Source organism: Lithobates pipiens, unplaced genomic scaffold, assembly GCF_037356315.1.
Source record: "Lithobates pipiens isolate NorthernLeopardFrog02 unplaced genomic scaffold, aLitPip1_a1.2 Scaffold_19, whole genome shotgun sequence".
Lineage (NCBI taxonomy): Eukaryota > Metazoa > Chordata > Amphibia > Anura > Ranidae > Lithobates > Lithobates pipiens.
Genome location: NW_027507764.1, coordinates 384,763,073 through 384,779,758, shown reverse-complemented (window position 1 = coordinate 384,779,758; position 16,686 = coordinate 384,763,073). Strand labels below are relative to the sequence as shown.

General features: G+C 40.2%; 1 protein-coding gene across 3 annotated transcripts; it reads right to left on the bottom strand.

Moving 5' to 3' along the window:
• Positions 1-2,951: 2,951 nt before the first annotated feature.
• PTGR3 (prostaglandin reductase 3) lies at positions 2,952-16,484 on the bottom strand. 3 transcript variants are annotated; one of them, XM_077492357.1, is made up of 3 exons: positions 16,355-16,484; positions 15,658-15,992; positions 2,952-4,325 (listed from the first exon to the last, which is right to left on the bottom strand). In XM_077492357.1, the coding sequence occupies exons 2-3, from the start codon at positions 15,885-15,887 to the stop codon at positions 3,401-3,403; spliced, it is 1,155 nt and encodes a 384-aa protein (XP_077348483.1). In that variant the 5' UTR covers positions 15,888-15,992; positions 16,355-16,484; the 3' UTR covers positions 2,952-3,400. The 3 variants fall into 3 exon arrangements, with proteins under 3 accessions (XP_077348483.1, XP_077348482.1, XP_077348481.1); XM_077492356.1 differs by lacking the exon at positions 16,355-16,484 and adding an exon at positions 16,071-16,277; XM_077492355.1 differs by lacking the exon at positions 16,355-16,484 and having other exon boundaries at positions 15,658-16,277.
• Positions 16,485-16,686: the final 202 nt, after the last annotated feature.

Below are 16,686 nucleotides of genomic sequence, written 5' to 3'. Positions count from 1 at the left end.
ATAGTATTTTGTACCAGGTTTTAGTGGTTAAATGGTAAGGGTTCAGGCAGGAGAAGGGATTAATGTATTTGGGACACTGCAACACAGCGTAGCGGAATTTACACATGTTCTTTGCTCCATTCATTTTGATGCTGAGCTTTTGGCACCAAGACATACAAAAATACACAATGAGATTGCGTAACCCAATTTTCCTGGTACACTTAGAGGTTTATACAGGCTTTATGTACATGCTTATGCCAGCATCCGTGGCAATATTTATTAACCATGCAACATAAGCCTGTTCGCAACAATGTACTGTAAGTCCTCTTGTAATAGTGCCATTCCAGCCGTGGTATAGAATCTCTAATGCCACGTACACACGAGTTTCTGGCATAAAAGGTCAGACGGAACAATTCCGTCGGACATTCCACTCGTGTGTGGACTTCATCTGACTTTTTTTTCCAAAATTCTGATGGACCTAGAAATAGAACATGCTATTCTGACGGACCAAAAACTACGCAAGGGCAGCTATTGGCTACTGAACTTTCTTTTTCTAGTCCCGTCATACGTCATTGCGTTCTAGACGGTCGGACTTTGGTGCGATTGTGTGCAGGCAAGTCTGTTTCGGCGGAACTCCGTCGAAAAGGCCTTTGGAGTTCAGTCCGACGAGAAGTCCGCTCGTGTGTACGTGGCATTATAGTGTTGAAATTTTAGTACACCACATACAACAGTATATTTCACCTACACTGGACATAGTGGCGGTAAATAATGCAAGTGTCTGAAGAGTCAGATCATCTAAAGCTCACATTTTGGTTTCTTACATCTAAGGGACAAACCTAGCATAATCATGTTTTTGCAGGGGGCTTCCACCCTGTCTGCAATTTTTAAAATATAATATTGAATTTTTTTTTTTTTTTTAAATGACAAGATGTGATTCTCCAATCTATCAAGTTCCACCTATAACTAAAATATAATTTTGTATAGACTTCCCTTTTAAATCTGTGCAATTAAAGTGTATTTATGCTTATTGCTTATGTGTTCTCTTTTGGTCTATTAGTTTAGTTAAAAGCATTTTGTTACAATATCTGTTCAATAAGTATATTAAGAAAATAAAATAAAAAAATACCTGTAGAGCCTGCTAGAAATCTAGTGAGCAGAGAGCTTCCTATAGACTGTGCTGCACTCTCATCAGTTAGCAGCATCTCTCTGTAGAGTACAAAACTTCCTCCCTATGCTACGGGGATGAAGAGAGGAGCATGGGCTTTGTTGCCCCAGGATAGGAAGTGTACAAAAATATTATTATTATAATAATAATAACAATAAAATAAAAGGGAAAAAACAAAACAAAAAACACAACCTGCAAAACAGGAAAACTAATGCAAAACAAAAATTATTAAGTTTTTGTAGCGCATTTCTCCTAAAGTATAATTCACATCAATATTGACTGTTAAATAGATCACTTTCTATGAAAGTGAAATTCAAGTAACGTAGAACAAAAAAAACATGGCATAATAATATTTACAAACACACACTAAAACTAAAGCTGAATGTCAATTCTGTAAAGTGTTCATTTATTCTGAAAAAACCCTCTTTACAATAATAGGGGGATACAATTCTTAACCAGAGGACAGTCCTTCGTTTTATAATTCAAGAGTGTCAACAGTGGCAATAACCTCAGGTGCCATTTGTCTTTAGTGCACTTGTGACACATTGGCATGATCCATAATTTGGCAGCTATTTAGCGTGACATTTCCCTTCAGCCGAGCCATAACATTCAGTAAAGTCATTATTTGGTTCCATTTACCATATAAATTGTATTGTTGTGTATGCATGCTAGCTCCTACATCAGAAGCCTTGAAAATGAGTAAATCTTATAATACATACATACTAACAGATACTCAATGGCAGAACAGTTTTGCTCCTCTATGTAGGAGAGAAAAAGAAAAAAGCGATCAAGAATGCACTCGTTAAATGTCATTATGAACGAAGAAAAAAAAAAAAAAAAAAAAAAAAAAAAAAAAGGGGAAGGAGGACTCCCCCCTCTTTCTTCTGAAACTGTAATTATAATATGTGTACATGACATGGCTGTTATACTTGGCCAGGCTTTCTTTAAAAAAAATATCCTGGTGGGGATCTACCTTAATTTGAAAAGGCATTACGACATTCCAGCAGGACAATTAAATGTGAAGAATATCTGGGTCTTGGCTTGTTCAGCGGGGAAAATAGGCAAATTTAGACATGTGATCGTGATTCAAAGGAAAGCAAAAAAGGAGAAAGCTGCAACCATTTACTGCCACAAAGGGCAAACAAAATTTGAAAATTATACCTGTTAATATAGCATAGCCTATCATAGATGAGAGCAAATAGAATTTGATAACCACCAGTATTTAATTTCTTTGGTAACTATAGTAAATACATCCCAGGGTCAGAAAGTTAACATAATATCAGCAGCTAAATTAAAAAAAAAAAAAAAAAATTGTTGTAGGATTAAAAAAAAAAAAAGGGTAGAAGAGAATAAAACATAATATTCCAGCATTCTAGCAGATAAAAAGGTATACCTACCACCTAGTAAAATTGGCAAACACATGATTTCTGATGCAAAAAACGGACACAGAATGTTATGTGAAATGTAAAAATCTCACAAGTTTATTTGGAACAGCTAACGTGCTTTTATTGCAGGGATCGCTACACTCTTGGCAAGACCTTTATTCGGTGGCAACGTTCGCTGCCAAAAGGGAAAAAAAAAAAAAAAAAAAAACTATAAATGTACAAACACAAAGGTTTGTTTGTGGTTTTTAAAGGTTTCTTGGACCATGGAATTGAGTACAGAAGTAGGTAGAAAATCAGGAACACGGGAAAGCACACAGATCGCTATATGTAGCAATCTGAAATTTTTCAGAAAACTGTAGAAAATGCGAACCACTAAGCTTCATCTAATGTATATATTTTAGGAACATTATCAAGAATGCATGTTTTCTCTTTAATTGTTTTTATTTTTTGTACATACTTCAAATATCAAATGCAAAAACATCAGATATAATTAAATTATTAGTACTGTATATGTTATATGAAAATCATTTTTAACTATATAAATTGCTTCTGATATCCAAAATAGATCTAGACCTTCAATAAAAAAAATACATTCTTTATGCGACAATTTAACATGAATAAACATTATATTATGCAGATCAATAGAAAGAAAGGCTCTCTACTGGAAACTTTTTGCGTTTATGGCATTGGTAAGGTTAATTTTGAAACAATGAAGTGCCTAAATAAGTGTTTTTTTTTATTTTGTGCAATGAAAACGTTTTACCAACACCTTTGTACTGTTTTAATATGCTCTCCAATAGCTATAACATGTTTTAGAGTTTCCAGGCAGAAAGTACCGTTAACTTTTGTGATTTATATCATTGTTCTGTTTTTACAGCTTGCTGTTGACAAGGTGAGGCAATTCAACTACAATTTTCCCAATGTTTTTCCCTGTGTACAGATAATCTACAGCACGGAAAACAGACTCCAAGCCAGTAAACTTGCCTTCTGGAGATAGTTCTCCATTGTCCACTTCACAAACTAGTTTCCCACTTCGGTGTAATTTCACCAAAAACATAATGGCCTCCTTGTACTCCGACAGATAATGGGTCAAGAAAAAGCCATGGATGCTAGCAGATTTTTTTAGTAATACTGCAGGTAGGGCTGCTTCTTGAACAGGCAAAATACCTAGCGGGGTTTTATAGCCTGATATAAAGCCAATTATTATAAGGTCACCTTTGGTGGCCAAACATTTTACAGACAAATCAAACATTTCTCCACCAACAGACTCGTACACAACATCTACTCCCTCTGGAAATCTTTCCTTTATGACGGAAGCAACATTTTCTGCCTTATAATTGATCGGGAGATCACAGCCAATAGATTTTAGGAATCCTGCTTTTTCTTCAGAAGAGCATGTCCCAATAACATAGCAGTTTGCGTTTTTTGCAAGTTGCACAGCAAATTGTCCTGTTCCCCCGGCTGCAGCTGTCACCAAAACTCTCTTTCCTTTGCTCAGATTCCCAAACTCTTTAAGACTGATGTAAGCTGTTGTGCCACTGATGAGAAAAGTTAGGAATTCAGGTGTTACTGAAGGAACTGGAATAGCAGTTTTAGCTGGCACAACTGTATACTCAGCGAAAGAGCCAGTTTGGACATAAGCAACTGGCTGGCCTACTGCAAAGTTTTTACTAGCAATCTGTCCCAAGGCTACAACTTCTCCAATGCCTTCAAAACCAATATCGAATGGAGGCTTCACTGAGGGATCATATCTTCCAGATGAAAAGTTGATGTCTGATGCATTGATGCCAACGTATCTAAAACAAAAACAGTGAAGAAAGAAAAAGCATTAAATATAAGCCATCAATTAAGTGTCTATAGAAGAATAAGAGGTCTTGCGTCAATTTTAAATTTTACTAACTTGTATTATATAAACAAGATAAGATAATGGTTGATCGTATGCCAAAATCCCACAATCTTAGGTCACTCAGTTTTTCACAGACTTCTACTATGTCCTACGTTTTTGGTATGTTTTCTGAAAGCACACCAAAGATGAGGCAGGCATGCAGGACTTTTGTTACACTTTCAAAAGATGCGCCAAAAACACAGGACATAATAGAAGTCTATAGGAAATATCAGGTACATTGCACTGCAGCCACTACTGCAACGTGAAAGCGGCCTTAGTATTAACCAGGAATGAAGGGAAACTTTTATAGCAGTCGCACAAATTATCACCAACTGCAGCTGTCTGGGGCTTGGTCACCCTATTTATCCCAATTATGGCACTCTTCCTGCTGACACATTCCCATAACCAACACTTTTGTAAGGTTGTCATATACAAGTGTGATTAGTACCAATCTCCTGTGTCTGCGCCAAAATCCTGCTGGTGGAAAGGCTGCTACTTTAAAGCATTGGCACACACCCTTGCCTCTGCCCTTCTAATGCTTCCATGACCAAGCAAGAGAACATCCACTCCCTAGACCAGGGATCCTCAAACTACGGCCCTCCAGCTGTTGCAAAACTGCACATCCCATGAGGCATTGTGCAGCTCTGACATTCACAGACATGACTAGGCATGATGGGAATTGTAGTTCCTGAACAACTGGAGGGCTGTAGTTTGAAGACCCATGCCCTAGACAGTCACACAAGCACATCAGTGGTGCAGGACAGGAGGCGTGGTCAAGCTTGCATTTGGAGCATGAGTACTCCATCAAATGCCTGATGAAGGAGCGTGCATGCTCCTAACACAAGCTCCTTCATCAGGCATTTGATGGAGTACACATGCTCCGAATGAGAGCTTGACCATGCCTCCCATCTATCACCACTGCATGCTTGTTGTGTGACCGTCTTCAGCCCTCGGAGCCTTGGGAACCACCGGAAACTGCTGACCACCACTGCTGCCCAGCTGGACTACAGGAGCCCAAGCTACTTATGCCTCACCAAATCTCATGAAAATGCGAGTTGATCTTCCTTTTATTAAACATTAAAGGTTGAATTTTAACAGACATATTGCACTCAGACTGGCGCCGCTCCTCTCTCAGAGTCGCTTCTGCTCTCTACAGCTGGCTGTCCAAACAGATACAGACCAGAACCCCTAAACCTTGCTCTGGTCTCAGCAGTAAACTAACTTTGCCTACTGGCACACCTGGACCTTGGAACTATTTCTATATTGCACTAGCTGCGTTTCTAGCATTCCATCTTTTTAAAAGTCAAGGATTGCAAGCTGTTAATCCAAACAGTTCATCACTCAAAAACTATCCTCTATCAAGAACTTTCACAATGAAAAGTATTAATAAAGTTTCATATGCAAAATAGCACGATGTTTACGTAGGATAGAAGAGATCATCACATGTATATCCTGTTCTGATATATTTGGCCATTTCTTCTAAGTGCAGAGGCACTCCTCAATAACCCGGTATTTACAAGTGCTCAGGAAAAGGTTATAATGGTAGCATGCATAAATATATAAAACCACAAAATATAATTTTTAAAAGGATTCCAGACCACTGAACACTTTTTGCTTTAGATAGCTATGGGTAAATTACAAAAAGGGATGTTCATATTATTGCTTGTGAACCCATTTGTTTAGGTCTATGCCATCCCCTCTAATTAGAACCTGGCATAGCACACTATACAAGTCAGAAAAAAAAACCCAACACACAGCTCTAAATAGGTATTTAGAATGCTTGTCTGCAGAGCCGGTCACATGACTTACGGCTGTTTTACAGCTCCGATGGATGGCTTCTGCAGGAGGAGCCGTGATCTCCCTCTGACGTCAGCCAGGGAGATCCCATAGCCGCTCGGCTCCTCCCTGTCTCTGAGCTGTAAAGGCAGGAAGGGGGAGAGAAGAGCAGAGGGAACAGCAGCGTATGACGGTGTGACGCACTCTGACCACGGTGGTCAGGGCTCAGTAGCCCTGGTTATCACGCTCGGCGCAAAGAGGGCGTACAGGAAGTGGCAGATTCAGGGAGTTTTTTTTTTCAGTTTGGGGGGGGGGGGGGGGGGTAGATTACCCAGCACAAGCACTGTGCTGTGTAATCTGCTTTAAGGGACCAGGATATGATTTATAAAAAAAAATTTCAGGTTAACAAGCACTTTAAAGAGGAAGTAAACCCTGATGGGTTTACTTCCTCTTTGTCTGCCTGCAAAGGTAAAGCATAATGGACTACTATGCATTGCATAGTAGCCCATTATGTGTCACTTACCTGACACAGGAGCCAGCGATGCCACCACTGTCCCCTGTAGCATGAAGCATCCATCTTCTTCCGGGTATCGCTGCTCCGGCGCTGTGACTGGCCGGAGCAGCATTGATGTCACTTCCGCGCATGCGCACGGGAGCCGCCACTAACGGCATATCACCGTTAGCAGCAACATGCTCAGTGTGCCTGCGCACCGCTGTCTACGGCGCATGCACCGTAGACAGCGGTGCCTGTCTTTTTTATGTCCTAAACTGTGTAGGTTTAGGAGATATTTCATGGACCTACATGTAAGCCTTAATCTAGACTTACCTGTAGGTCAAAGTGGTCTGTAAGGGTTTACAACCACTTTAACATGTCTTAACATTTGGTAGAGATTCACTATATTTGGCTAATAATTAATAAAGCCCCTAAATATTTCAAGGGCTATACTAAAGCGAATACGGTAAAGCTAGAAGGGTGGAATTAACAACATTCTTCTTTCTGCCATAATCCTCCTTAAACATCATCTAGAATATGAAATTCAGCAGGGAACATGTGACCCTCCTGTAGCTGCCCTGGATCTAGATCTTACCACAGGACAAGCCTAGTGATCAAATTAATGAAGATTTTTCTTTTTTGGTAGAATGACCCTTTAATGGTCATAGACAGTCACACCTGAGATAAGCATAAAGCTGCTATGAGGACAGTAGATATAAATACACACACTCTATAATAACAGCCAAAAGGAAAGAAGGTGGTTTGCGGCTTTAAGCAGAATTACTTTTGTGTTTTCCTCTTAACGAATACAGTAACTTCAAGCACCATAAAATGCCTGTTTTTACCTTTCCCATACTCTCCCACTGTCTAAGTCCTACACACATATACTTTATACCAGGGGTATTGTACTGTGGCAGGTTGGCTCCCCTGGGCGACCCGATGTAACTGTACATAGGTTCACCTTTTGACCACTAAAGGGGGCACATGCACGCCACTGGAGGCCCACGGTGCGACGCTGGAGCCGATGACCGCTGGGCACCCGCGATCGCTCCACACAGAGACAGAACAGAGATCTGTCAATGTAAACAGACAGATCTCCATGCTGTCAGGGGTGAGAGCGATTTGTTGCTAGGAATACCTAGCAACCAATTACTTGAAAAGTTAACTTAAAAAGTTAACTTTGCAGCGCTGCCCTCATCCAAAGCTGTCTCACCTCCGGATGCCAAATAGCAGCGTCTAGGGATATCAGTGGTGGCGATGGCTGAGAGGGAGAGCCGGCTCCTAAATGGCAGCCTCGCAGTGGGCCGGGCAGAACAGTGCCTAGATCTGGATGCGGCCCACCATTTAGTGATGCCCATTGTATACCATTTGAAAGAGCTTGGCCCCATATGTGACACTACTCAGAGCAAATGACTGTCACTGTGGGAGGCAGGGGAAAGTGTTCATGTGTATCCTCATGTTCAACAGCACTAGGTTTTTGATGTAATTTTTAAAAGGCCCATGCACATTAATGCATTCACTGCAAGTTTCTGGCACACAACTGCCGGTACTTGGTGTACAAACTTGGTTTTGTGCCTAAAGGTTGACTGTTGTTGGATGCTTCATGTGCTTTAAAAAAAAAAAGAAAAGAAAAAAACTGATTATAGTGCCAAGCCAATTTGATTATATAGCCCTTCTTCCTCCTAAAAAGGTTCTAAAGCCTAAACATTTTTTACCTTAATGCAAAAAAAAATGGTTAATGCATCAGCATCCCCCCTCACCCTCCTAATACTTACCTGAACCCTCATTGGATCCAGCGCTGTGCACATCTGCAGCCCTTTTCTTCCCTCACTTGCGGTTCTCACTGGCTTTGCTGGGGCACTGGGAGCCATTGGCTGTCACGCAAAGCCAGTGAAGAGGGAGTGGGGCCAAGTTCCGCTGTCTGTCAATGGACGTAGCAGCGTGGCTCGGGTCCAAGCGCGCACTAGTGCCCCCATGGGAAGTAGCTTCCTATGGGGGCACTGGACAGAGAGAAGGGGCCAGGAGCACCAGCAGGGGACCCGAGAAGATCAGTATAAACATGTTTGTTATTTAAAGTTTGTAAAAAGTACATGTTTTTTAATCGCTTTTATGCTACTTGCTTTTTTTATTTAGGCCCAATGCTGATTTGTAAATAGTCTTTGAGCATATACATATGCTTTTCATGCAGTGACTGTATACTCCACCAGAGCAAGCTCTTCTCCAACCTGAGGAGCTGTATACTCTGCCTTGATTGTTTTTGTTTAGTCATAGCCAGATGTTAACAAATGCCTAGTGAATGGGGTATAAGTTCGAAGATGTTCTTTCAACACATATATCAAAATGCAATATATTTGCTGTACTCTTCAAAAGATTCCTATTACACATAAGGGTTTTAGTGGACTCAGCAAAAATTCTGATTTAGGGAGCCCCTGTGAAGTAGAGGCCCTAGGCAATTGCCCTGTGATCAGACAGCATATGGGCAAGGACAACAAAAGCAAAGGACGTGATAATACACATGCATGAAACCAGAGCTTGTTTTATTGGTGTTTCTGGCTACAAATCATCTATGAACTCTGCTCACCTCCCTTAGGCTTTGTTAAATACAGAGACCTTGATGCTTCTTCAGGCCCTAAACGTATATAAGATTTCAGTGATTTAGTGATTCAGTGATTCCAGATCCTGAGCTGCTATTTAGTGGACAAGAGGTAAAGCAAGGCCTGTGATGCTTATTAGGACTATTACTGAAATGGGGATTATTATATAGTCACAAGCATATATATATATATATATATATATATATAGACTACCCCTTTTACAGGCATTCCAATGCTGCCCATCAGTGATGTATTAGCATTAAGTTCACAAGAGTAATAGGAAACTCAGCTATTTAGAACAAAGATTAAAAAACAGAGAATTGCTATTATAGTGGACAACTTCTAGTAAAATATCTTGGGACTAGAAACAATACGCTACACCTTTAAACTGTTAACATAAAAATAAATAATTTTTCCCCTACAGCAAAGACAATAAATTCCTCATAGTAGGCCTAAGTAACTAAGTGCACCTGAATAACAGGAAGATAAAACTAAAATTTCCTATTTCTGACTTCATTAGCAATGATTGCAAAAGTTTCACTCCAGCAAAATACTAAGTTTTCTGAAAATATCAATTCAGATTTGAAAGATTTTATTTCCTCCCAACCTGATTCGATTGCTGAGATGAACAAAAGGTTTTCGAGTCTGGTATGAAAGTTATGCCCTTTGTAAATAAACCCCATAATTACTAAAAATGAGACAAGAAAATGAGTGACAAATGGGATATGATTAAAGTAAAAAAAGGTTTGATATAGAACAGATACCAGAAATTAACGAATATTATGCAATCTTAACGTTCCAAGGAATGTTACTGAAGAGGGCTGTTAATTACAAAGTAAAAAGTTTAATCGGGTTTTATTGTGGTTTTGCATCAACAATTAAAATAGGAGATTAAATATGGAAACGTTTCATAGAAAGCAGACACCACACTGCCAATGTCATCTGCACAGACGGTGGGGGGAAAAAAAAATGCTTAAGGAAAAAGAATTTTAAGTTTAATTGGTTAACACATAATAGTCTGTCTCCTGTAGGGTCCTTGTACTATGTTTCTGGGTACAAGTGGAAGCTGCAAAACTATATTAACCCCTGGACGTCTGCAATGCTTCTTTTGACTGGACACACTATCACTACACAGGCAGCAGCCACATCTCAGACTGAATGACCAGAGGGGAGCACTCCCATCTTTGAAAAGGAGGTGGGGAGGAAAAAAAAGTGGAGGGAGAAGAGGTAGGGGCACAGCAGATTAACCCCCACAGTGTTTGAAGTGTCAGCAAACAAGCTACAGGCACCTCCAACTGTAAAGGGGGTTAATTGCTGAGGAATAACAATAAATCACAGCCTGGAATCCCTACCAATTGTTTCTACCGTCCGGGTCACTTTGTGGTCACTTAAAAAAGGATAAACTATGTAGTCTTTATATTATATGGCTAGTGTAAGAAAACGCACAAAAAATACATTAAGCCAGAAACTATTTTTGCCAACACAAGTGCATAAATGAATGGTAGATTAGCAAATAGAAGGCTCTTTAAACAAAATCGGTGGCATTGCACTTTTGTTTGCCAGCTCTGGCACCGTCACAAAAAACACGAGACGACTTTTAGCAACTGTGTGAAAATACAGAAAAAAAAATAAATAAATAAATAAAAACTGTCAAGGAAACTTTCTTCTTTAGGTTTAAACAAACTAGGTCTGAATCAAAACAAATATGTGTACGGATCCGAAAAAATAAAGAGAAAGCCCTGAAAATATAACATACAAATAAAAGTACTGGGGCAAAATACACTCAAGACCTGTCTACATCATACGAAAGTTGTGTGCAATAAATTCCTCTCCTTCATGGGTCAAAGGAATAGTGTAAAAACAGGCAAAATGATGCTTATTGCAAGAAGACAGGAATAACTCCAGGTAGCCACCGGTTGACTGATATAACAGGTCACCTGCCTTTGGTTGCCCTCAGGTGTTTCCTAGTAGGATTAACCCTTTGTTCTTTCTTGTGGCTCATCATCCTGTAGCAGTTAAAATTACTTTATCAGATCGGGCATTCTGCACAGGTTTTGCTGCAAAATACATCAAACTCTGTAAATGCTCCTAATGTATCTGCTGTGCATACATACACATACACACACATATACATACATATATACATATATATATACACACATATACATACATACACACATATATATATATATATATATTTTTTTTTTTTTTTATTTCTTGCAGTATTACAGTGAACGTTGTTACCATTGGAGGAATACTTGCAAAAAGAGACAAATAATTTAAAATTATTTCCTTGTTGTATACTTCTGCATAAGTCCTACGCAGGGACGGTTATTCATTTTCTATAGCACTGTTTACTTGAGTTCTACCAATAATTTGATTTAAGAAACATGGAAACTGGTAATATTAGTGACTGTTACATTTAAAGGTTTCTGGTTAAACTTTTCTGCTTATCGAGAACATTTTCCAAGTACTCATAGCACGACTGTAAACACGATCACAAAGGAAAAAAAAAAAAAAAAGTGGCATGGCTGAAAAATGTAATTGGTTGGAACCACAAATCCGCACATAAAAAAATAAAAAATAAATATGTATATTTAAATACAATTGCTAACGCAAAGAAAAAAAAAATGCATGTATGAGAATTAGTTGTTAAGTGTAATTATGCAACAATTTTCAATTTAATTCTGGTGTGTCGCTTTTCATTCCTAAAATATTTTATGATGAGGGCAGTCTAAAAGCAGCCATATATAACTATAATTGGCAGTGTGTATATTTATATATCTATTATGTTTCTGTATGGGAGGGTACCATGATAAAATCGACCAGAAAAAGGGAACTAAATAAAAAAAAATTGAAAAGGGGGGGTGGGGGTACTTTAAATGAACTATGTTCATGTCAACACTTTAGCGTGCGTTATTTCAGAAAACATAAAAATATCCTAAAGAATATAAAAAAAATAAAAGAAAGTCAGATACATATATTAAGCAGAAAATTATCGTAGTATCAATAGCCATTCCTTAGGAAGAAGAAAAAAAAAAAAAAAAAAAAAAGAGAAGAGGAGGAAAAGGGCTAAACAAGGAAAAATATATAATTTAAAATCAGTGATGGCACTCAATAGTTCCAATGCAAAAATACAGTAAAAGATCTTTAAAATATCCATACAGCTTAAAACTGGAACATATCTTTCTTTTTCAAAAGCAAAACAATCAGTAACTCAAACTTGGTCAGAAATGATAGAAAATCAGGTTCCTATATTTTTTAAGGGCAGAGCTATTAATAAAGTATTGATAAAAAAAATGTGAACACATAAAAACAGATAGCTTTACAATGCCTATGATGAGCATGACCGAAAAAAAAAAAAAAAAGGAAACATACATAAAAATAAGACATGTTTATATTTCAAGGTTGGCAAGGTGGTGTTATTTTTCACCAAAAGGAGCAAGTTTTGGGGTTATATTGAGTCCAGTTGTAATATTTACTCTCATGGCAAGTGGATGACTGCTGCCCGCTGACAAAATAGCAAAATATGGCGAGACTCATGGGTGCTTCCAAATCATTTGGCAATGGTGGTAGTGAAACTGACCACACCCACCGTGCTTTTTTTTTTTTGTTTATATGGAAGCCTTGTGTATTTAATAGTTCTTAGAAACAGAAATGGCTGCAAAAAAAAAAAAAAAAAAAAAAAAAGAATATTGGGAGGGGCTGCATGATAGATAGGACAGAAAAATATTTGCAAAAACTAGGCCGAATGATAACAGTTCTACCATTTTGTTTAAAAAAATTACATGTATATAAAAGTCTAGGCAAAAAATATCCTGCCATGTAAAATAATTTGTTAAACATAAGCTTTTCTGTGAATGGCCTTACTTTTTGCTAACACCCAATCCATTAATTTAAGGGATTAAATACACTGTATAATAATCCTCCTTTCTAGACTCTTCTATGCCCATGTTTATTTTTGACATGGGGGGAACAAGAAAATATAATTAACTGTCTAATCAAAAAAAAGGTTCTGGCTTTAGAACGTTTTAATGTGTCTGTCCTAAATGAAGGCATTCATATTAAAGAGCACTTGACGTAATGTATAGAATTGTGCCAGTCAGTTTTTGTTTAGTTCAGACCCGAGGAGCAAAGAGTTAACGGATTTTTATTCAATTAACATAATACACCCACAGAGCGTTTAGTCTACCCAGGGCTTGCAGTTACAAGGATACTGAATAATTATTAGCAATCCATGAAAAAAGTAGTGCCTATAATAAGACAGTGAGGACTGATGAGTCTGAGTGCCCTGAATACTTCTGCTTTCCTGCCTGTAGGTTGCGTATCCCTGGGGTAAAGGAGGCGATGATCAGGATGATAGAGTTGGTGTGGATAGATAACAGGACTTAGAGACAAGAAGCAAGGAGTGATTTCCCTTCCTGTTGATTCAGTGCTTCCTAAAGGTTAGTGACGTGCTGAACAAACACCCATAGAGGAATCACTCACTCCTAATGGATGAGCACATCTCACTCTCCGGATCTAGGGAGGGACTTGACACCCTGGTGTGGCCGATCAGCCCAGCTGCTTTGCATCTTCTGTGCTGCCAACCTGCAACACACCCCTCCCCTACTACCCCTGAAAGCCAGGTAAGGAAAAGTGTCTTGTCATTTGGTTGTAGAACGCACTACACAAGTGTCAGGGCATGCCGTCTGTGGAATCTGGCAGGGTGCTGAAAAGACTGATGGTAAAATAAAATTAACCGTCGCCAGATGGCGGCTGGTACAACTTATTTTGGGATCACAGGAAGGGAAAAGAAAGAAGCTGGCCTGTAAAGGATTAAACCAAACAATGTTTCATGTGCTGGAGTGGAAGTGAACCGGAGTCTGCCTTGTAGTTGTTGTAGCTGTGGGAGTGTGATTGAGGCTCAGAGCTGCCGGATGATCTGACCTCAGTTTGCTGAAAGCCAAGGCTGTGTGTGCAAGAATGTATGGGGACAATGTTATGTACGGGGACACCGGGACACAATCACACACTGGTACACACAGAGGGACTTCTATGGACGAAAAGGGCTGCAGTACTACTGTAGATGAAGGTTATAGTATTACTCTGAATAATGAGGCCTGTGTTACTAATGTAAATAAAGGGCTCTAGTAGTGTTAGTGTGCAGGATGAGAGTTCTAGTGCTTCAGTGAATTGTGAGGGCTATAGTACTACTTTCGATGAGGCCTTTGTTACTTCTGTGGATGACGAGGTCTCTAAGTAATACGGTGTATTATGAGGGCTGCAATATTTCTATGGATGATGGGGGCTCGAGTAATGCTGTGGATGAGGGCTGTAATACTACTATAGATGAGGGCTGTAGTGGTTTACTACTATGAATGATGGGGGTTGTAGTAATGCTGGAGATCAAGAGGGCTGCAATAATTCTGTGGATGAGGGCTGTAGTACTATTGTGGAGGAGTTGTAATGCTGTTATACTACTAGGGATGCTGAGGGTTGTAGTTCTACTACTATACAGAGGGCTGTAGTAATGCTGTGGATTATGAGGGTTGTAGTACTGTAATACTACTATGAATGATGAGGATTGTAGTAATGCTATGGATGTGGGATGTAATAACCCTGTGGTGTATGAGGGCTGTAGAGCTATAGATGATACTATACTATAGAAAATGGCTGTAGTACTGTAATAGTATAGATGAGGGTTTTAGTAATTCTGTAGGTGGTGGGGATTGTAGTACTGGAATACTACTATGGATTATGGGAATTGTAGTAATGCTATGGATGATGAGGGCTGTAGTGCTGCAACACTATTATAAATGACACAGGCTGTAGTAATTCTATGGATGATGAGGGCTGTGCTGTATTTCTACTGTAGACGATGGGGGTTGTGGTAATTCTGTAGATGATGAGGGCTGTAATACTACTACCATGGCCGATGAGGGCTGTAGTACTGTATTACCACTGTGGCCGATGAGGGCTGTAGTACTGTGTTACCACTATGGCCGATGAGGGCTGTAGTTCTACTATGGCTGATGTACTGTAATGCCACTATGGCTGATGAGGGCTGTAGTACTATATGGCTGATGAGGGCTATAATGGCTGATGAGGGCTGTAGTACTGTAATACTGTATGGCTGATGAGGGCTGTAGTAGAACAGTTTGAGTAAAGTTGTAAAAGTGTTGGTGTCAGAGTGCTCCTGTGTTTGAGCAATGATTGTAGTTTAGTGATGAGAGGAGAAGGTTGGTAGCTGAGTGCCCCCACAGAAGAAGTGTGATGGAGGGGGGCGTGTCATGTGACTGCACAGTGTGGCAGGTAATTGGGGGTGGGGGTATCTACGGTGGACAGTGACCTGTCATCCCAGGGGTGACCCAGTAGAAGGGGGGGGGGAAGGTTCTTACCGGTTCCTGACGAGGAGATCTCCATCCCCTGGGATTGGCACAGGCACACTGGGCATTAAAGTGACCGCCTTCCTGAAGTCAGGGCTGAGCTGGGTGACCAGCAGCTTTTTCATGGCGGTGGGGATAGCAGAGCCATGGAAATCCACAAAGTGGTGTGAGTAGGACATGTCCACAATGGAGCGCCGGAGAAGCGGGGTGAGGGGGGCCAGCCTGGCCAGCAGCGATGTCATGTCTGTGGAGGCCGGACACAGGACAGGGCGCTCTCTCCCTCACACAGGCCGGGCCTCTCTCAGCCTCCTACTACTGCCTCTGCTGAACAGGCACGGGGAAGCACTCTGCAATGGAAACAAATAATTAGGCGGGTCTCTCAATGCTAAACTGATACAGCCTTGCTACGGCTCTGTCCCTCCCACCCTTTTCTTTCTCTCAGCTTCAGGAAGGGGAAAAAACCGAGGCAGCAGATAGAGAAGCCAAATTCCCCGGAGCGGAGCTTCTCTGCACCGTCACTGGCAGCACACAGTACACAACACAGTACACAGCGCGCTCAACTTTCTTCCTGTATGAGCGGCTCGCTCATTGCTCTCTGTACTATGACCCGCACTCACAGCCCGCCACTTATCTCCTCACTCTACTATACACACTGCCCTGCCTGATATTACATAAAGCAACAACACTTCCCGCCATTGGCTGAGCTAACCTGTGTCTACGGCCAATGTGTACACGTAAAATCACACAGTCATTGCAATCATTAATAATAATAATATGAACAGTCCACCCAATCACTATGCGCTCCGTGCTGTGTCACACATTTCACAGAGCCCGCCTCCTATACTACTGAGAGGAGGAGTCTGAGGGGGGCGGAGTCAGTACAGGAATCACTTCCTGTAGGCAGCAAGGTACCATGGGATATTTAGTCCTGAGAAACTGAAAGTAAACAGCAGAGAAGCTGCAAAGCATGCTGGGAATCCAGGAAGTGGTGGAAAGAGATGGGAAGCAGGCAGAGCTTACATCATGAAAGGTGGTTATTCA